General features: G+C 38.5%; 1 protein-coding gene and 1 long non-coding RNA gene across 6 annotated transcripts in view; one reads left to right on the top strand and one right to left on the bottom strand.

The window, feature by feature from the left end:
* The window catches only part of LOC124109735 (uncharacterized), a 34,915-nt gene that overhangs the window by 184 nt on the left and 12,169 nt on the right, over window positions 1-22,562 (bottom strand). Inside the window, exons 2-3 of one of the 2 annotated variants that reach the window (XR_006857085.2) lie at window positions 6,656-6,757; window positions 839-933 (exon numbers count right to left, since the gene is read on the bottom strand). This is a non-coding gene — a long non-coding RNA (uncharacterized LOC124109735). The remainder of the gene's footprint in view (window positions 1-838; window positions 934-6,655; window positions 6,758-22,562) is intronic. The other variant, XR_006857084.2, reaches the window with a different exon arrangement.
* Phactr4 (phosphatase and actin regulator 4) overlaps window positions 1-22,562 on the top strand; it is a 102,638-nt gene that overhangs the window by 73,137 nt on the left and 6,939 nt on the right. For 3 of the 4 annotated variants that reach the window (XM_046468424.2, XM_058571007.1, XM_046468421.2), the window contains 8 exons: window positions 916-996; window positions 2,271-2,435; window positions 3,603-3,992; window positions 7,212-7,806; window positions 8,566-8,750; window positions 11,570-11,723; window positions 19,861-19,916; window positions 21,884-21,945. In XM_046468424.2, the coding sequence (XP_046324380.1) occupies window positions 916-996; window positions 2,271-2,435; window positions 3,603-3,992; window positions 7,212-7,806; window positions 8,566-8,750; window positions 11,570-11,723; window positions 19,861-19,916; window positions 21,884-21,945 (1,688 nt within the window). The remainder of the gene's footprint in view (window positions 1-915; window positions 997-2,270; window positions 2,436-3,602; window positions 3,993-7,211; window positions 7,807-8,565; window positions 8,751-11,569; window positions 11,724-19,860; window positions 19,917-21,883; window positions 21,946-22,562) is intronic. The other variant, XM_046468425.2, reaches the window with a different exon arrangement.

Below are 22,562 nucleotides of genomic sequence, written 5' to 3'. Positions count from 1 at the left end.
TAAGATTTATGTTCTGAGTTAAAGAGTTCCCTATTTTACAAATACCCAACTTTTTTTTTTATCTCTTCCCAAGGTCCTGTAGTGCCCTAATTGAAAGCAAGATTTAAATCTTTTAGAATTTAAACAGCTCATGGCCACTCACTAAGCCTTATATTCTTATTTCCAGGTTTATATTTTGATGGGATTAGAATCTATTGAGTGGTAATAGAGTTCTAAGGTGCTACTGCTTTTTTACTTTGCCTACTTCCCTTCAACACAAAGTGCATCCATAAATGCCTTACTATTATAATTCATTTAAGCTACAATTATGTAAGAGTACTTCCTTTTGGAAATGATACTTTCCCAGTAGGACAGGATGTGAAAGAAATTAATGTGGTTTCATTGTTGGATTTGGTTTGGTTTGGTTTTTGGCATTGCTAAGGATTGAACCCTGGGCCTGGCATGTGCTAGGCAAGTGCTCTACCACTGAGTTACACACCCCCAGTAAGAACAGCAAGTGTTAACAGTCTTTTTCCAAGAGGACCCAGCCCCAGAAATAAGTTTTAAAAACTGAAGTTAGTTTCCCTGTGCTTTTCTTTCTTAAAAATAGAAGAAATTTAGCCAGGTGCATTATCAGTAGCATATACCTGTAATCCAAGCTACTCAGAAAGCCGAGGCAAAGGGTTTATAAATTCAAGACCAGCCTCAGCAACTTAGCAAGATCCTGAGTATAAAAATTAAAAAGCCTGGGGCCATAGCTCAGTGTTAGAGTACATCTCAATTAAATTCCAAGTACCACAAAAACATAAAAATATATAATTTTTAAAAAGTAGAAATTTGAACCACTTTATTCTTTTACCTGTAGATTAAGAATAAGAGTAATGTTGACTTTCCAACTGCCACATTTCTGAGTGCCGTTTTCCAATTCAATGTTAGTTTTAGAGCGAAAAATATCTATGCGAAAACCAAGAGAAGAGCTGGTTAAAAGAGGGGTACTGTTGGAAGACCCTGAGCAGGGTGAGTTTCAAATTAATAGCATATGCCTATCTCTGCACTTCCATCTTTGATTGGGTCTAACTAGGTATTTGAATTTTCTTTCTTCATTTTGTGATTGCTGTATTTGTGGTGGAGTGGGAGTTTTTAAACAAATTCACTCTTCCTTTTAAGTGTCTTTTAACTCTTGAGTGGTTGGCGAAGGATCCTTGGGCAAGCATTCCTTGTCTCTGTATACTTCAACTTTTTGCCAACTGCCACAGTAGTTGTTACTTCCTTTTCTTGATCAAGCTTGTCTCCATGCCCATGTTTCTGCCCTAATTTTCTGTCATATTTCAACACTCATTGCTAGTTTAATAATGTCAGAGCTTTCTTATGAAGCAATGTAAAACTATAGTATCATATATAGGTAGTATTTTATTTCTCTTCTTTTTACATATGCAATAACTTACTATAGTAGTTATCTTGCTCTCTCCCTTTTTTATTTTGTAGTACTGGAGTTAGAACTCAGCTCACTCTGCCATTTAGCTACAACCCCAGTCCTTTTTATTTTTTATTTTGAGACAGGGTCTTACTAAGTTGCTCAATCTAGCCTCAAATTTGTGATCCTCCTGCTTCAGCACCCCCAAGTTCCAAGGACTACAGGCATGGGTCACTGTATCCAGCTACCTTTATCTTTAGAAGCACATTTTCGCTTATTACTTATTTGCTTTAGACTCTTCCACGTTCATTCTAAACCCCCACCTCTTATAGGGCCTGCCTGAAAAATGACAGTTTAATCTCCTAGTATTAGTTTGTTATCCTTCGTAGCCTTGCTTATGTTGGCCATCCAGTCCTACCCATAACCATTTCTTATATACAGAAATATCACTTACCAGTCCTTCAAATATGTCCAATAATTTCTAACCTTTATACATTTCCTTCCTCCTAGATAGACTGTCTTTCATCAGTGTGGTAGACTTCTCCTCTTTCAGAGTCTCGGGTTAGACACTGTTTTCTGTCAAGCTTTCCCAAACCCATTCCCACCCCAATAGCCCTTCACATAATATAGCTCTTGACAGCACTGTAATCACTTACATTTATTCATATAGAAAGGTACTTCACATATAATAGGCAAAAAGATATTTATTATAAAGAAATCACTTCCAGTATTACTAGAAGGATACAGGTAATCTAGGTCTACATAATATGCTAAAACAGGAAGAGGGACACAAGAAGATAAGAGAAGGTAGAAACCACCAGCTGTTCTCACAGTCTGACCATGCCACTTTTGCCACTTGGCTCTTTCCTCCTTGCAGGTGGTGAGGATCCAGGAAAGTTAAGTCATGCTGTATTAAAGAATGGCCATACCACCCCCATAGGGAGTGCCAGATCATCTAGTCCAGTCCTAGTAGAGGAAGAACCAGTAAGAACAGCAAGTGTTAACAGTCTTTTTCCAGAAGAGGACCCAAAGAAACGACTGGGTAAGATACCGGATTTTTCATTTATGAGCCATGGATCATTCTCTTTTAACACAAATTTGTGAGAAAATAAGAACGAAGCTGGGTGTGGTAGCGCACGCCTGTAATCCCAGTAGCTCGGGAGGCTGAGTTAGGAGGATCGTGAGGTGCAGCCTCAACTCAGTGTGACACAACTCACTGTGACACAACTCAGTGTGACCCTGTCTCTAAATGAAATACAAAAAAGGGCTGGAGATGTGTCTCAGTGGTCAAGTGGCCCTGAGTTCAATTCCCAGTAAAAAAAAAAAAGAACTAAAATTCAGAGAGAATTATGTTCTTCTTTATGAATTTGTTAACTACTTACAACATTTATTGGAACCCTCTACCCCCAATTCTTCACAAAATTCCTAAATTTGTAACACTCTCTTTTTTTCTCTCTCTCTTTTTTATGGTACTGGGGTTTGAACCAAGGGGCACTGTATCACTGAGCTACATCCCCAGCCCTTTTATAAATTTTGAGATAAGAGTCTCAATAGTTGCAGGGGCTGGCCTCTAAGTTGCAATTCTCCAGCCCCAACCCTGTTTGTTTTTATGTGGTGCTGAGGCTCGAACCTAGTGCCTCACATGTACTAGGCAAGCGCTCCGCCACTGAGCTACAACCCCAGCCCCAAATGTGTGATTCTTAAGGAGAGAAAAGATTTTATATATTAGATTTCAATGGGACTTTTTCAAGCTACGTGCTTCTCTTCTTCTACTGAAGGAATTTTTTTGTGCCTCCTCTCGTAGTCTGGTCCTTTGTGTAAAGAGTCCCTATCATAATGAGCCTCTCACTGAGACTAACTTAGTGTTGAGGGTTACTGGGCACGGTGGCACATACCTATAATCCCAGCTATTTGGGAGGCTTATGCTGGAATGTTGTGAATTCAAGACCAGCCAGGGCAACTTACCCAGCCCCTGTCCAAAGTAAAAAAAATTCAAAAAGAGCTGGATATGTAACTCAGTGCTAGAGCACCCCTGGCTTCAATTTTCAGTATGAGGGGAAAAGTGTTGTAGAAAACAGAGAACTATAGTCTGTAAACAGATCTATAAATGGAAGAATTGATGAAGCTGACTGTAAATTCATAGATATATTTGCCTCTTCAGTTTTTCTCTTGTTATTTTCTCCCTGTAATCACATCTTTTATTATACAGGCTCAATTGGAAGCCAGTCTAATTCTGAAGCAGAGTCTGTATCTGAGAATGTACCAAAACAGCCTTTACTTCCCCCTAAAAGGCCATTGTCCTCATCTCATGAAGCAAGTGAAGGGTCAGCAAAGGATGTCACTTCTTCTGGCAGCATGGCAAGGTCCATCTCCTCCGCCTCTTCTACCAACATAGCACCTGCTGCCACCACTGCTGCCACAAACCTAGCAAAGACTGTTAATTCCTTTGTCACCCTTTCCCCAGCACCCAGGACTCTGCCTGCTGCTCCTACCAGCACTAACACTACTGCTACCCCAAGCCTTTCTCATATGGTCCCTGCCAAGCAGCCCCCTATCCCTCCCCCTAAACCAGCTCACAGAAATAGCAACCCTGTTATTGGTAAGTAAGTCTTCAGGCCTTTCATATTTTTGGTTTGGTTTTTGATGGTTATTTTATTGGATAGTTGGTATAATATTGATCCATACCAAAAGTGTTTATTACCTTGTATATTATCGTGAATGTCTTCAGCATAGGGAAAAGTTCTTAAAATGAGGCAGATGAAAATATCACTAAAACTGAGTTCAGGGCTGGGGTTATGGCTCAGTGGTGTTGTACTTGCACTGGGTTCCATCTTCAGCCCTTAAAAAAAATTAAGTTCATATATGGAAAGACTAATATCTATTTCCTATAATAGTATTTTAAAGCAATATATGTAGTTGAAGGACCATATATGTGAAGATCATAACAGGTTTAACCTGCATTAAATTATCTGTAGCACTTAGTGAAAAAAGTTAGGATAATTCCACAGCTTACAAGAAGCAAGGCATACTTGTCAGTTAAAAACTTGGGATCTGATAGGCATGGTCACACACCTGTAAGCAACTTGGGGACTGAGGCAGAAGGGATTGCAAGTTTGAGGCCAGCCCGGGCAACTTAGTGACAGCCTGTCTCCAAAAGAAAAAGGGTTAGGGATGTAGCTCAGTGGTAGATTGTCCCTGGGTTCAATCCCCATTACCACCACCACGCACGCACACACACAAAAAAAACAAAACACTGGGACCAGGCATTGCATGTTTGAGACCATCCTTGGCAACTTAGCAAAACCTTGGCTCAAAGTAAAATTAAAAAGGGCTGGGGATGTAGCTTACTCAGTGGAAGAGCAAGTCCAGTAGATAAAAACAATGATTTTGTAGATGCCTATGTAACTTGTGATTCAGCGCCTGGCAGAGTATCTTCATGGGAACTGCAAAAGGTATTATTTACATTGTTGTGATAAAATCATGTTTTATCTTGGGAAAGTTAAGAATGCCACTCTTGCTGGGTGCGGTGGCGCAAACCTATAATCCCAGCGGCCCAGGAGGCTGAGGCAGGAGGATCACAAGTCCAAACCCCACCTCAGCAAAAGCAAAGTGCTAAGCAACTCAGTGAGAACCTATGTCTAAATGAAATACAAAAAAGGGCTGGAGATGTGGTTCAGTGGTCAAGTGCCAGTTTAATCACCAGTACCAAAATAAAAAATGCTACTCTTATGTTAAAATAAGTCAAGAAAGCAGGGAAGGTAATCAGTAAATTTTTATGGGGTTAGTAAATTTTTGCATTTATCTACAGTATTATTTAGGTCTATTTTCTTTACATAAATGTATATCTTTAGTGAACTTTCAAGAAAGGAAGGAGTAACATAAGTGCTTCAGACCTAATGCAAATACAGTTTTTCAGGAAAAATGATAATAGGCTTATTTCTGCTTAAAGTTACTGAGTGAATTGATGAATAAAAAGTATGCTCATTGACTGTCTAATATTACCAAGTTGGGTGGAGTGACTGTAATCCTGAAAGGCAGGTTTGGATATATTATGAGTATGACAGGTTGGAGTGGCCAGATAAAAACAGGATGAAGATTATTATTGTATCATTACTCAGATGGGTAATGCCACATTGACTTATCTTTGAGGAACTTGAAGAGCTTTCTCATACTATTTTCAAAACCACTTTGTACCATAGTAAACTGATTTTATCTGTTCTAGAGATAGGGCAATTAGAACAGGAAGACTTTGTAACTCACCACGGTTGTAGTTAGTGAGAGACAAAAACTCAACTCTCAAATCCAGACCTCTTCTCTACATTGGTGTTCTCAAACCATTGTCTAGACTTATGCTCTCAACAGGATCACCTACAAGTCTTATTAAAACAGATTGCTAGCTGGACATGGTGGCACAAACCTATAATCCCAGCTACTCAATAGACTAGGCTGGAGTATTACAAGTTTGAGGCTAGCTTAATTAATGAGACCCTACCTCAAAATAAAAAATAAAAAAGGCCTAGGGATGTAGCTCAGTTGTAGAGCACCCCTGGGTCCAGTTCACAGTAGCATCAAATAAACAAACAAAAAAATAGAATTTTAACTAGCCTTTTACTTTGAATGTCCCCAGTGGAATGAGATTTAGGACAGTAAAATTTTATTTCAGGAAAACTTATGAAACCATTTGAGAAACAATAGATATGATTAGAGATTGATGATAAAAGAGAGTTATTCTTTAATTATTTTGCAAGGTTAATTTGTTTTTTATGTGATGATCCACTTGTTACATGGAGCCCTCCCAAGGGAGTCAGTGGGCTGGATCAGTGCCTGAGTCATTGTGGGCTTTGGGAGGATACATAGGGATATATACTATCATGATACAGAGTAAGGGCATCTCATATAATAAACATACTGAAGACCCACTTGAACCAAACTCTGTGCACAGCCCTGTGGATATGCTGGTGGATATAAGGGTTCCCCTCCCATCAAGGATTCCACTGTGTAAGGGGAAGTGAACATGGGAGACAAGGGACAACAAGAAGTGCTAACACAAATAAAGATCAGAGACAATAGGAGTCTAGTAACCACAGACTGGATACTAGCTAAGTCCATGCCAGCTTGTAGTTACCCAACATCTGTGACCTCAGGTATCATCTCAAGTGATACAAGGAGAATATGACATTAAAGATAGAAAAGCACATTTCTTTAAAGAGCTTTGCATTTGCTATAAAAATTCAAGATGTCATCTGAGCATGTGTCGCATACCTATAATTCCAGCGACTCCAAAGGCCCACACAGTAGAATCACAAGTTTGAGGTATGCCTCAGCAAGTTATCAGTGCCCTCAGCAACTTAATGAAACCAAACCCTGTCTCAAAAAAAAAAAAAAATTCAAGATGTCTTTATTGATAATTTCATAATACAGAGTTGAAGAATCATTATTGTGTTTTTTAAACAAATATTAATATTGAATATTGAAATTTCTTAATTAAGTACTCTTGTACTAAAGAGCTTTTGATTGGCCTTTTTTGTCTCTATTCATATTAACTGTATACCAACATCAAGTTATAAAGTTGTCATATCATGGCAACAAAATGAGATACTTAGCCGAGTTTTACTATATCTATATTCATTAGGCCCTCTACCTAAATAAACACAGATTTTGTTTCAGAATAAGATATATAGGGAATGACAAAGCCATCAAATTATATAATTTGCTTGAAAGATTTAAGACTGAGCTCAGCTCTAATTTTAGACCTGGGCTGGCCCCTCAAAGCTTTGTAAAGCGATGTTAAATTGAAGTGTTGCTTTCTCTTTTCCAGCTGAACTGTCCCAAGCAATAAACAGTGGTACATTATTATCAAAACCATCCCCACCCTTACCACCTAAGAGAGGCATTCTGTCAACCTTGGTATCCACCTCGGAGTTGGCTGCTGGCATCAACACAAAAACACCAAGCGATCAAAAAGAGATGAATACATGCTCTGTGGGCTCTGAACCAATGCTGATGATCCCACCTCCTTCTCCATCTCCCCCGCTGCCTACTCATACACCTCCAGAGCCCCCACGGTCTCCACCATTCCCTCCTAAGACTTTTCAACTTGTGCCAGAAGTTGAGATTCCACCTTCCTTAGATCTTGCCCAGGAGGATCCCCAGCAGGAAGATCAGAAAAAGGAAGTCCCCAAGAGGATATTGGACCAAAGCTTTGGGGAGCCCCATGTACCCTGTAGGCTGCCCCCACTCCCCCTACATATTCGAATTCAACAGGCCCTGACCAGTCCCCTTCCCATGACTCCTTTAGAGGGTTCTCACAGAGCTCATTCATTGCTCTTTGAGAACAGTGACAACTTTTCTGAGGACAGCAGTACCTTGGGTCGGACCAGATCACTTCCCATCACTATTGAAATGCTGAAAGTGTGAGTGCCTTTAAAGCTTTCTTCTTGTTTTTCCTTCTTTACTCTTAGCCCTGCTTGGAAAAAATTACTTTAAAAAGAGGAGATATAGCTCGGTTGGTACAGTGCTTGCCTTGCACGTGCAAGGCCCTGGGTGCAATCCTTAGCACCACACACAAAAAAAAACCATACAAAATTACTTAAAAAAGAAAATTTGAATAAATTTAAGGTACAAAGAGTATTCTGCCAAAAGGTCTTTTTTTTACCCCGTGATTTCTGTAACTTTTTTTTTCATAGAGATTTCCATGATGACATAAAAATTATATGTTTATATATAGGAAAATTAAAATCACTACTTTTATGAGATACAAAGGTGAAGTATATTACATGGTACTTAAGAGCCTTGCCTTATATAGTGAGATAACTCTGGATTCAAATCCCAGCTCTACCACTCCTAGTGTGTTGAAGTGTAAGTTACTTGATCTTTCTGTTTCTTAGTTATCTATAAGTGGGAATGATATCTTCTCTGTAGGCCTGTGAGAATAAATTTAAACAAATTCTAGAAAGCGCCAATATCTAATAAGTGGTAGAGCTGGGATTTGAACCCAGAGTCCTTTAGATTATAGGTGTTTAAAAGTTTCTTAGCATCGTTGTTAAAGCTAAAGGAGGGATTTATACGTTATTTCATTAATGGATTTTCCCATAGATATTTCAGTTCTTTATCTTGAAAACCAGTATCATCTTTGTTTCTGAAAAGAAAATATAATTATGTGAATTTGTTAGTCCAGACGATGAAGAAGAGGAGGAGCAAACCTATCCTTTGGAATTTGTTGAAGATGTGGCATCTACCTCAGTCATTCCTAAATTACCACAGTGTCTGCAGGAGGAAGAAGAAAAGGAGAGTGACTCAGATTCAGAGGGTCCTGTTCAATATCGAGATGAAGAGGATGAAGATGAAAGCCATCAGAGTAAGAAAGGAAGGAATAGCAAAAGAGAAAATTCTCTTTTTTTTTTTAATTTTTTTAGTTGTCAATGGAATTTTATTTTATTTATTTATATGTGGTGCTGAGAATCAAACCCAGTGCCTCACACATGCTAGGTAAGCACTGTACCACGGAGCCACAACCCCAGCCCAAGAAAATTATTTTATGGATAAAGCTATTTGCAAATAAGATGAATGGAAACAAGTATCTTTTCTGTCAAATAATCTGATTAGCTATTATTGGAAGCCACTGTAAAGGACTCATCCTTGCTGTCATTCCTCAGTTACAATTAATCATGAACTGGACGCACACCTATAACCCTCCTACTTAGTAGAATGAAGCTGGAGGATCACAAGTTCAAGATCAGACTCAGAAATTTAGTGAGAGCCTGTCTCAAAAAAAAAAAAAAAATTTTAAAGGGTCTAGGGCTACTGGGTGCAGTGGTGCACGCCTATAATCTCAGCATCTAGGGACGCTGAGGCAGGAGGACCATTGAGTTCAAAGCCAGCAACTTAGCAAGGTCCTGAGCAACTTAGCGAGACTGTGTCTCTAAATATAAAGAAGGACTGGGAATGTGGCTCAGTGGGTGAGCACCCCTGGGTTCAATCCGCAGTACCAAACAAAAAAAGGTCTGGGGCTGGATGCAGTAGCATACACCTATAATCCCAGCAGCTCAGGGGAATCGCATGTTCAAAACCAGCCTCAGCAACTTAGTGAGACCCTGTTGCAAAATAAAAAATATAAAGGGGTGGGGATGCTGCTCGGTGGTTAAGCACCCCTGGTTTCAACCCCTGGTAAATTAGAGCACTGGCCTATCATGTGTAAGACACGGGATTCAATCACCAAAAAAAAAAAAAAAAAAAAAAGCCCTACCAGCCAGGCATAGTAACACATACCTATAAAACCAATGATTCAGGAGACAGGAGGATTGAGCCTCAGCAAAACAAACAAACAAACTGGGGATGAAGCTCAGTGGTAAAGCACTCCTGGGTTAAGCCCTCAGCACTAAAAAACAAAAGAGTGGGCTGGGGATGTGGCTTAAGTGGTAGCGCACTTGCCTAGCATGCGTGAGGCACTGGATTCGATTCTCAGCACCACATAAAAAAAAAAAAAATAAAGATATTGTGTCCACCTAGAACTAAAAAATTAATATTAAAAAAAAATAGAGTGCCTGAGAGGGAGCCAAGTAGATTGAGCCATTTGAGCTTTAGTTTGATTTTATTTTTTATTTTAAAACCATAACTATTCACCCAGGGAGGAGCTAGGGAATGGTGATAGGGAACAAGCAAGCATGCTCCAGGCCCTGGGTTCAGTTTTCAGCACCAATCAATCAATCAATAAGAAGCCTATTTAACTTGATAATACTAATAAAAAATACCAGATAGAGAAAAACTGGCACCTGGGGTTCAGTTGAAGAGATAGTTTTCTTCAGTAAACTGAACTTACTGTCATTGGGCAAAGAAAAATTTTAAAATGTGTTCATGCCTATAAATCATTGTGAAATATGGAAACCTGATTTCTAAAATTAGCAAAGCAGCTTTAAAAACAGACTAGGGGGCTGGAGTTAGGCTCAGTGGTAGAACACTTGCCTAACATGTGTGAAACACTGGGTTCGATTCTCAGCACAGCGTATAAATAAATGAATTAGCTAGACACATCGGCATATACCTGTTTTCCTCTACCTGGGAAGTTGAGGTGGGAAGACTGCTTGAGCCCAAGAGTTTGAGATCAGCCTGAGCAATGTAGCAAAGCCTCATTTCAAAAAAAAGAAAAATTGAACATGGTGATACATGCTTATAATTCCAGCTATGTGGGAGACTGAAGCAGAAGGATCCCAAATTCGAGGCCAGCTGGGGCAACCTAGTGAAATCTTGTCTTGAAATGAAAAGGGTTGGGGATATGGCTCAGTGGTGGAGTATTTGGCTAGCATGCACAAGGTCCTAGGTTCAGTCTTCAGGACTGGGGGGAAAAAATTGTAGGATGGTGTTAGTGTGAAAGACACTGAGATTTTAATTGAAATGACTGTCCTATGCTTAGATTTCCTCTCCTCTAGCAGTTTTTATTTATTTGTTTGTTTGTTTATTCATTTTTAGTTGTAGTTGGACACAATATTTTATTTATTTTTATGTGGTGCTGAGGATCGAATCCAGGGCCTCATACATGCTAGGCAAGCGCTCTACCTGAGCCACAGCCACAACCCCAGCCCCTCTGGCAGTTTTTATTAAGGAGAAAAATAGTGCTAATAAAAGAGACAAGGTATCTTTTGCCATCTAGATCCATCTGGCTGAAAAGATTTTTGCATGTCTTCACTTTTCCTCTCCTCTGTGTTTTCCCTGGATCATTTGAGGCCAAGTAAGAAGTTGGGAGTTACATTGATTCAGACTCCTCCCCAGATCCCCATGATGTTGAGCCTCTTTTTTTTTTTTTGGGGTAGTTGAAGATCAACAGCATTTTATTTATTTTTATGTGCTGCTGAGGATCGAATCCAGTGCCTCTCACATACTAGGCAAGTGGTCTGCCATAGCCACAGCCCCACATTGAACCTTTGTTTCAAGCTTCTACACTTTTTTTTTTTTTAAAGAAAAGCAACTTATGTGAATGAAAATGCTTTTTTTTTTTAAAAGAGAAAGTGAGAGAGAGAGAATCCTAATATTTATTTTTTAGTTTTTCGGCGGACACAACATCTTTGTTTGCATGTGGTGCCGAGGATCGAACCTGGGCCGCACGCATGCCAGGCGAGCGCGCTACCGCTTGAGCCACATCCCCAGCCCAACTTCTACACTTTTTTATCTCCTCATTTATAGGTGCTCTGGCCAACAAAGTAAAGAGGAAGGATACACTGGCAATGAAGTTGAACCATAGATCCAGTGAACCAGAGTTGAACTTGAATTCTTGGCCTCGTAAAAGCAAGGAAGAATGGAATGAAATACGGCACCAGATTGGGAACACACTGATCCGGTAGGCCTTTGCCTAAACTAGTTGGATTTTTGTTTTTTGTATTGAGGATTGAATCAAAGGGCTCTTAACCACTGACCCATATCCCCAGCCATTTTTATATTTTATTTAAAGACAGGGTCTCACTGAGTTGCTTAGGGCCTCGCTGAGTTGCTGAGGCTAGGTTTGAATTTATAATCTTCCTGCCTTAACCTCCTGAGCCACTGGGATTACAGATGTGCACCACCACACCCAGCCTTCGATATAATTTTTTTAAATTTTTTTTTAGTTGTAGATGGATACAATATCTTTATTTTTATTTATTTATTTTTAAGTGGTGCTGAGGGTCGAACTAGGGGCTCATGCATGTGAAGCAAGCACTCCACCACCGAGCTACAACCCCAGCCCCTTTGATATAAATTTTAAAAATACATATTATTAAATGGGAGTTACATAATTTCTATTTCACATGTTCCAAGTAACTGCCTCCTTTCAAAAAAAATTTTTTTTAGTTGTAGATGGACATAATATCTTATTTTTGTTTGTTTATTTTTATGCGGTGCTAGGAGGCAAGGGCTCTACCACTGAGCTACAACCCCAGCTCTAAAAAAAAAAAAAATTATAAAAATAAAAAAGAGGGCTGGGGTTATGGCTCAGTGGTAGAGTGCTTGCCTAGCATGTGCACCACATAAACATAAATAAATAAAATAAAGGTATTGTATCCAACTATAACTAAAATATTAACAAAAAAGGAAAAGACAAAATCTACATATTAGACACAGTTGGATAGCCTCTAAGAATTTGGAAATTTTAAGGAACCAGATAGCACTAACTATGAGATAACATATATGGTTTTGCCAAAGTTGTTAAGAGAAGTCTGAGTGGTTCCCAGAATAGCAACTCTTTTTCCATTTTTTATTTAGCTGCTGAACCATGAAATGCAAACCTAATTAATCACACGCACATTTTTCATCATTTCTATTTCACATGTTCCAAATGTTAGTGTGTTTTTTAAGTCAACTAGAACCAAAAACAAAATGCATACCCGCTTCCTGCATATGCAAAACTCGAGTTCAGACAAATAGATGGGTGTTTGCCTGGCACAGATGTTTCTCCCTGTAGAGAGAGGATAAGAAGGTGGACTCTCTCCATAAAATAATTAGCTAAGGATATCCATTAATAAAATTGTATTCTCTTCTACCTTAAACATCTTGATTATACTGTATGTGCCTCATCTAGAGACAAGTTTGGCCCTTGGTCTTCCAATAGATGTTTTTTTGGATCCTGAAATCATTCTCTGAGATGTATTTTTTTAAGCATAATGGCCAGTCTGACTGCTGTTGAAATTAAGGGTGATTAGGCTGGGTGTGGTGGCACACACCTGTAATCCTAGTGACTTGGGAGGCTAAGGCAGGAGGATTGCAAGTTTGAGACCAGCCTCAGGAACTAAATAAGGCCCTAAGCAAAAGAAATTAAGGGTGATTAGAGAGAAGGGAAATAGAAAGCTTTTCTTTCTCTGACAGTGTCCATAACACAAATCACCAATCTGAAAGTGATTTGGATAGATGGGCTTCTGGGTGTAGTACCAGAAATTCTTCATAGGGAAAGGATGGTAGACTTGGCCCTTTACATTTAAGGTACAGCAATTTAATATCTGTACTTATTCATTCATTTTATTTTGAAGAAAAAAGAAATTCAAATTACAAAAATGTTGTTGTATGCCCTTCACCTAGAAGTGTTAACATTTCCATATTTGCCTTATTGATTATTGTGCTCACTCTTGCTTTATACACATAACATTCTTTTTTTTCCCCTGAGCCATTTGAGAATAAATTGCAGACAACAGAATGCTTTACTTTGGCATGTTATTTCCTATGAAGAAGGACATTGTCTTATATATCCACAGAATACTTATTAAATTCAAAAAATTTAATACCAATACATTCATAGTACATCATTAATCATCCTAATAATACCTTTTTGGGGGGGTGGGGGGGCAGTACCAGGGATTGAACTCAGGGGCACTCCACCACTGAGCCACATCCCCAGCCCTATTTTGTATTTTATGTAGAGTCAGGGTTTCACTGAGTTGCTTAGCCCCTCACTTTTGCTGAGGCTGGCTTTGAACTTGCAATCCTCTTGCCTCAGCCTCTGAAGCCACTGGGATTATAGGTATGTGCCACCATGCATGGCTACTAATAGCTTTAATAGCATTTATCTAATCTACCATATTGTGTTATATTTAGGTGTCATATCTTTTTGGTGTCCTTTAATCTGAAACAATTCCTAAGCCATTTCATTTGTGTATTTTAGAGTGCCCTAAATTTGAATTTGTCTTATTTTTTCCTTATGATGAGATTCTGGTTATTCATTTTCTGCTATTCTAATTTATTTATTGTTGTCTTCCTTCTATCATTCCTATAATTTCAGCAATTCGGGATGCTGAGGCCAGAGTATCACAAATTCAATGTCAGCCTCAACTACTTTGTGAGATCCTCAACAGCTTAGTGAGACCCAGTCTCAAAATAAAACATTGGGGCTATAGCTCAGTGGTAAAATAGCCCCAGGTTCAATCCTAGTACCAAAAAATAAACAAATAAATAGAATGGGGCTGGGGGGCAGATAATAGCTCAGTGGCAGAGCACTTACTTAAGCATGCTTAAGGCCCTGAGTTCTCTCCCAGCATCAGTAATGATAATGATGGTGATATGATGATGGTGGTGGTGGTGGTTTGTTTAAGTTCAGGCTCTAAACAAGCAGATCTCAGGTTGGATTTGGACCATTGGGGCTATAAATAATTACAATATTTTGTATTCTTTCCCAGTGATTTTTGTTTGTTTTGTGGTGCTAGGGATTGAATCAGGGTCTCACACACGTTAGGCAAGCATTTTGCAACTGAGTTACATTCCTTTCTCTTTGCTAGTGTTTTTGTGTGCATATTTTACATGGCACTTCTATTACTTTTTTATTATAAAGATTTTCCCTATTTCCATATAGTCTTTGTAATTATTACTAATAGTCACCATATGAGTCCATTGAATCAATATAGTATAATTAATTGAACCATAACCCTATTATTAGACATTAATTTTTTTCTTTTTTTGTGTGTGTGTGACTCTGATTAAGTCAGTTGTTTTCTACTTTAGCATTCATCTTTTAGGTTTGAATCACCTGTAGGCTTGAAATTAAAAAACAAGTTTTTGAGCTCAATGTCTGGAGGTGTTTGCTTTGTGATGGGGTCTAGTCATCGGCTGGTTGTGGGATCACTTTAAGAACTAACTACTCTACCTAGTACTAATCATTTGGATTATAGTGCTGGCATCTTTATTCCAATTTTTGGCGGGGAGGGGGATACCAGGGATTGAATTTGGGGTTTCACTGAGTTGCTTAGTGCCTCGTGGTTGCTGAGGCTGCCTTTGAACTTGCAGTTCTCCTGCCTCAGCCTCCTGAGCTGCTGGGATTACAGGTGTACGCCACCATGCCCGGTGCTTCTCCTCAGTTTTTGTCAGAAAACTTAAATTAGTCAATATACACAGTCACAGATATAGTCCTTCCTTCTAAATAGTAAAGTCATCTGGCAAAGTCCTGGTAAAGTCATCTCTAGTGTGCCTTCATCTGTCCATATAAAGGATGGCATTGTTATTGTTATCCAGTTTTAGACTGGGCCTGCTTTCATGGAAAGCTGTTTCACTTGGAATAGCATAAGTTAAACAGTAGGACCTTGTTAACCTAACTAGCCACAGAAAAGAGGTAACTGCCCAGATACCATGTCCCTTCAACTTTTGTAGGAGTGACAAATAACTAATTTCTTATTAGTTCATCCCTTGATTTTTACTAATAACTAATCAGAAGTTCATAGAAATAGAACTGGGGTTGTTTCTTAGTGGTAGAGCACTTGTCTAGCATGGGTTCAGTCCTCAGGCACTGGGTTCAGTCCTCAGCACCATTATAAAAATAAAAGTATTGTGTCTATTTACAATGAAAAATATTTTAAAAAGCCAGGTATGGTGGAGTATGCCTATAATCCCAGCAGACTGAGGCAGGAGGATCAAGTTCAAAGCCAGCCTCAAGAAAAACAAGATGCTAAGCAACTCATTGAGACCCTGTCTCTCTCTTTTTTTTTTTTTTTTTTTTAACATTGAGAGTTAATATTTATTTTTTTAGTTTTCGGCAGACACAACATCTTTGTTTGTATGTGGTTCTGAGGATCGAATCCGGGCCGCATGCATGCCAGGCAAGCACGCTACCACTTGAGCCATATCCCCAGCCCCGAGACCCTGTCTCTTAATAAAATACAAAATAGGGCTGGGGGTGTGACTCAGTGGTTAAATATCCCTGGTACAAACAAACAAAAAAACTCAGAGAAGCTTGGTGTGAAAGCACATACTTGTAATCATAGCAATGCAGGAGAATTGCAGATTTAAAGCCAGCCTCAGCAAAAGTGAGGTGCTAAGCAACTCAGTGAGACCCTGTCTCTACATAAAATACAAAATAGGGATGGAGATGTGGCTCAGTGGTTAAATGCCCTGAGTTCAGGAAAGGATTTTTCATATCATGTATTTTATGAATGTCTCTTATCTATAATATGAAGATTTTCAAAACTGAATAAGAAGACAATAAAAAAGGTCCAGGTCAGCATGCCTGAAGTCCTGGGTTCAATCCCCAACACTGGAAAAAAAAATGGCATAAGATTTTAACAGACACATCACCAAAGAAGATATATAGAAGGCAAATAAGCATATGAAAAGAGGCTCAACATTATTACTCATTAAGGAAATGCAAGTTAAAACCACATAATCTGAATAAGACATACAAATGGCAAACAGGTATATGAAAAAATGTTCAACATCACTATTCATCAGAATTGCAAATCAAAACCACAAGAGAGATCACCTCTCACCTGTTAGGCTGGCTATTCTCTAAGAAACAAAAGACGAGTGTTGGCAAGGATATGGAGAAATTAGAACCCTTATAAACTGTTGATCGGAATGCAAATTCATGCATCCCATGTGGAAAACAGTATGGAGTTTTCTCAAAAAATTAAAAATAGCCTAGTTTATGCAAAGCCCTGGAATCAGTCCCCAGCAACCAAAAAAAAAGGTTAAAAATTGAACTTCCATATTATCCAGCAATCCATATTCTGGGTATTTATTTGAAAAAATTAGAATCATGATCTTGGAGAGAAATCAGCATTGCAATCCATGTTCATTGTGGCAGTATTCTTATTTATTTGTTTGTTTATTTATTTATTGGTAGCAGTATTCTTAATAGCTGAAATATGGAGAAAACTTAAATGTTCACTGATGGGGGAGAATGGAGTAAGAAAATATAGTGTACACAGTGGAACATTCTTCAGCCTTAGAAAGAAAACAACATTGGATATACGTGGATAAACCCTGAGAACATTATGCTCAGCAAAATAAGCCAATCATAGGGTTAGAAGTATGGCTCAGTGTAGAGGGTTTGCCTAGCATGCATCAGGCCCAGCACTGCAAGACAAAAAAACCAGTCACAGAAGGAGAAATGTTCTATGACCCCACTTCTTTGCGGAATTTAAAATTGTCATAGAAGAAAAAATAAAACGGTCATAGAAGCAGAGAGCAGAATAGTGTTGCCAGGTGCTCAGTGGAAGTGTATAAAATAGCTGGTTACTAGTCAATATAAAGTTTTATTTATGGATGATGAATAATCTCTAAAGAACTACTGAACAACATTGTGTTTATAATTTTAAGTCTCTTAGGAGGCCCCATGGGGATGGTAATACATCCTTATAATCCCATTGACTCTGGAGACAGGCCAGTATGAGCAACTTAGTGAGATCACGTCTCAAAATAGAAAAAAAAAATTAAAAAGGGCTGGGGATGTAGCTCAGTGTTAGAGCACTCCTGGGGTTTAATCCCCAATATAACCAGCAACCACTCTGTTAAGGGGTTGGATCACATATTAAACACTCTTACCAGCATCACTTCTCTTATATTTATAATTATTATTAAGTAAAAAAGGGTTACTTCATTTAACACAAGCACCATGACACCATGACAGTCAGTCTCATAACCCAGATGGCTAAGAAGTGACTAATGGATGAATAATACCCACGACAAAGAGCATGATTCATGTTCCAGGTGGGAGAGAGTGGGACAGTTCAAGATTTTAAAAGTGCGTGCAATTTAAAATTTATTGATTGTTTATTTCTAAATATAACTATGTTTATTTATTTTTGGACCATGGTTGACCTTGGGTAACTGAATTCCTGAAAAGCAAAAGCATGGATAAGAGAATACTACTGTAAAATAACAATTTAAATTAAAAAACAAAAAATGAGATACCACTACAAATCCACTAGGATTGCTAAAATTAAACAATTCAATAAAAGACTGGCAATACCAAGAATTATGGAGAATAAGGAGCAACTGAATTCTTACCTACTAGTCGTAGGAATGTAAAGTAGTAGAAGTACTTCAGAAAAATAGTTTGGCAGTTTCTTTAAAAATTAAACATAAAAGCTGGGCATCGTGGCACACAGCTGTAATCCCAGCACTTTGGGAGGCTGAGGTAGGAGGATTGCAAGTTCAAAGCCAGCTTCAGCAATTTACTGAGGCCCTAAGCAACTTAGTAAGAGCCTGTCTCAAAATAAAAAAGAAAAGGGGTTAGGGATATGGCTCAGTGGTTAAGTGCCCCTGGGTTTAATCCTCAGTACTAAAAAATGATTTTATTTATATATATATAATATAAATTGTGTAGAGAATGGGTCTAGGAGAGTTGAATAATTAGCAGGTAGAGCCAGACATGATGGTGCATGCCTGTAATCCCAGCAGCTCCAGAGGTTGAGGCAGGATTTCAAGTTCAAAGCCAATCTCAGCAATTTAGGAAGGCTCAAAATAAAAAGGACTGGGGATGTGATTTATTGGTTAAGAGCCCCTGGTTCAATCCCTGGTACAAAAAAAAAACAAGTAGCTGAAATGCTGTCTGATAAATATTGAGATTAAAGTTAAAAAATGAATAGCTTTCTGAATTCAGAAATGACAGAAATGGGTGGGGACTGTGGCTCTGTGGTAGCACACTCGCCTGGCTTGTGTGAGGCACTGCATATAAATAAATAAAGGTCTATCAACAACTAAAAAATATTTAAAAGAAAAAGAAATGACAAGTTGTCATTGGTTAGTAACATCATCAGAACTATGAAAAACCTTATCAAATACTTCACAGAGAAGACAAATTAAAATCATAGAATTAACGAGAGCTGGGGATGGATACAGAAGACCCTGAGTTCAATCCCCAGCATAACTAAAAATATAATAAAATCATATAATGACAGAATATTACCTAGGAGGAGACCATCTTAAATTTCTGTGTCTCCTAAACCACTGCTTAAAAATACAAACAGCAGCTGGTCATAGTGATTCATGCTTATAGTACAGCTACTTGAGAGGCTAAAGCAGAAGGTTTACTTGAGCCCAGGACAACATTATGAGATCCCATCTCAATAAAACAAACAACAACAAATACACATACACATGCACATATATATTATATAATAAAGATTACCAGGCTGAGGTTGTGGCTCAGCACAGGCCTGGCATGTGTGAGGCATTGGGTTCAATCCCCAGCACTACCCCCTCCCCCCCAAAAAGTCATATGATATCTGTAATATTAATACTTTCAAGTTTGTCTTTTCTTCCCCCCCCCCCTTTAATGCTAGGGATTGAACCCAGGGCCTCACCTATACCAGGCAAGTGCTATCCACTAAGCTACATCTCTAGCTCTATATTAGTACTTTCTTTTTTTAATTTTTATTATTTCATTTTTTATTTTTTTGTACCAGGGATTGAACTCAAGGGTGTTTAACTACTGAGCCACATCCCTAGTCGGGGTCTTGCTGATTTCTTAGGGCCTTATTGACTTGCTGAGGCTGGTTTTGAACTTGTGATCTGGTCTCAGCGGCCCGAGCCACTGCATGTGCCATGGGCCCGACTTAGTACTTTCAATGTGGAAATTGTTTCATAAATAATCGGATAAGAAAATGAAATATATCCATTTGAAAATTTATTGATTTTTTTTTTTTTTAACTTGCTTAGGGGCTAATATAAACTATGGCCAGAAAATCATTGTAAAGAAGAGCTTTAAGTGAGACAATAAGTATTCCCATTTATCTCCCTTTTAGGAGACTGAGTCAAAGACCAACACCAGAAGAACTAGAACAACGAAATATACTGCAACGTAAGTCCAGCTATGGAAATAAAATTATGCAGATATTCTTTTATATGTCTATTATTTTAATGTACATAAAAGATAAAAGAAGTATTTGCTAAAAGGGCCAAGAAGACAGTGTTTCAGTCTGGGAAAAATATTTTTCCCCTGTGGGAACAGAGTTCCCCCAAGCTTCCTTTGGAAAAAGCTACATGGCATTGTTTAGTATATTATCATACTCTAAAAATTTTTGCTTTAATGTTTTTACATTTTCCTCAAATTGCTTTGGGCATTTGACAGTGTATAAGAGATGTGACCCAACTTTTCTCTGTCTTCATGGAAGGAACTACTGTAGTAACTGTGCATGTGAATGAGACGTTCTTGTGCTAGTAGAATCAGAGGGCTTGGAATCTGATGCAAGTCCCTAGAATTGCAATTTTCCTGCTGCTTTCAGTCATTAAGACTGTCTTTACCTCCATAGCCCCTAAGTAAGACCATGTATTTAATTTGTTGTCTATGTATATAATTAACTTCCTGAAATAGCATTCTAATTTAATACAGATGTGATTTGTCTTTCCAAAGTTTAGAAAAATCTCATTACTGAAGCCTTGAAGCAGTTCAGGCTTCCCTAGGATTGCTTGTTGGGATGCTCAGTCTGATCATTCTCATAATACTTTTTAGGTATACACAATTTAGTCACTTAGTGAATTTAAAGTGTGGGAGGCTGGGCTGGGGTTGTGGCTCAGTGAGTGCTCGCCTAGCACATTCAAGGCCCTGGGTTCGATCTTCAGCACCACATAAAAATAAATAAAATGGAGGTGTTGTGTCCACCTACAAATAGATAGATAGATAGATAGATAAATAAAGTGTGGGAGGCTTTATAAACATATTATCTGAAACTTGGTGTGATCTCTTTTGTCCATTCTTAGCAGTTACTCTTGAGCAAAAATATGAAAATTTTTTTTTAAATGGCTCTTAGTGGGCTGGGGCTATAGCTGAGTAGCCGAGCAATTGCCTAGCACATGTGAGGCCCTGGGTTCAATCCTTAGCACCACATAAAAATAAACAAATAAAATAAAGGCATGCTGGCATCTACAACTACAAAAATACAAATTGGGCTGGGATTGTGGCTCAGCTGTAGAGCACTTGCCTAGCATGGGCTGGACCCAGGTTCAATCCTCAGCACCACATAAAAATAAAGGCATTGTGTTGTGTCCATCTACACCTAAAAAAAAAAAAATTACATTTTTTTTAGGTGCATAGTAAATATTCTGGCTTTGCAAACCATAGAATAATGGAGAATATTTTAGGTAGATATAAAACTGTTAAAAAATGTGAAGACTAGGGCTGAGGATGTAGCTCAGTAGTAGAATGCTTGCCTAGCAAACTCAGAGCCCTGGGTTTGAATTCCAGCATGATCAAAAAAAAGTAGAGACTTTTCTCTCTTTCTCTCTTCTCTCTCTTCCCTTCTCTTCTCTTCTCTCTCTCTCCCCGCCCCCCCACCCATCCCCTCTCCCTCCCTCTCTCCAGGGATTAAGCTTGAGCAGGAGTATTGCAAGTTCAAAGCCAGCCTTAGCAATTTACTGAGGCCCTAAGCAACTTAGCAAGGCCCTGTCTCAAAATTTAAAAAGTAAAAAGGGGTTGTGAATATGGCTCACTGGTTTAATGCCCCTGGATTCCTTGGTACCAAAATAAAAGAAAAAAAAATTGTCTTGGTTAGTTGGGTGCAGGGGCACACACCTATAATCCCAACTTCTAGGGAGGCTAAAATAAGAGGGTAGCACCTATAATCCCTATCTGAAAATGAAAAGTGCTAGGGATGTAGCTTAGTAGTAGAGCACTTATCTAGCATTTGTGAGACTCTGGGTTTGGTTTTCGGTACCACAAGAAAGAAAGAGTGAGATAGATAGATCTGTGGTATAATTACCAAAATGTTTGATAAGCAAATTGCCATTTTGAAGTAATATTCATTCTTTGTTTCTGACTGTCGAATGTAGCTAAAAATGAAGCTGATCGTCAGGCAGAGAAACGAGAGATTAAACGTCGGCTCACTAGAAAGGTACAGCTTCCTGTGTGGTTGATTTCAATCTGCCTATTGACTTTGTCTTGGATTTGAATGACTTATTTGTGGAAATAATGAATTTGCTATATATGTAGAAAATAATACATAATTTTTCTTTGATTTTTAATGTTTAAAACAGACCTTTACAAGGAGGAGTTTGATAATTTTTACCTTTTTGGACTTGGGATTTTGATGTATACTCTATAAAAAGTGGTGCAGTTTTGTTTTGTGTTTTGTTGTTGTTGTATATGTGTGGGAATTTTGGTTTGTGATGCTGGTAATAAAACCCAGGGCGTTGCACCTGCTACGAAAGTGCTCTAACACTGAGGTACATACCCCCCAACCCCTTAAAACTTGTTGCTGTGTAGAGACAATAACAGGAGGAGAGTGTAGCATTCAGTTTTACAAAGCAAACTAATTTTTTGTTGTTGTTGTTTGTTTTTTGTGGTACTAGAGATTGAACCCTGGGGTGCGCAACCACTGAGCTACATCTCCAGCCATTTTTATATTTTATTTTGAGATAGGACTTGCTAAATTGTCCAAGGTGGCCTGGAACTTTGTTTGGGGTACCAGGGATTAACCACTAAGTCACATTCCCCAGAACTTTTTTTTTT

The sequence above is a fragment of the Marmota monax genome, unplaced genomic scaffold (genome assembly GCF_021218885.2).
Source record: "Marmota monax isolate L192 unplaced genomic scaffold, Marmota_monax_Labrador192_F-V1.1 WCK01_AAM20220418_F8-fsc00008, whole genome shotgun sequence".
In the NCBI taxonomy this organism is placed as follows: domain Eukaryota; kingdom Metazoa; phylum Chordata; class Mammalia; order Rodentia; family Sciuridae; genus Marmota; species Marmota monax.
This window is presented reverse-complemented; position numbering and strand designations above follow the sequence as displayed.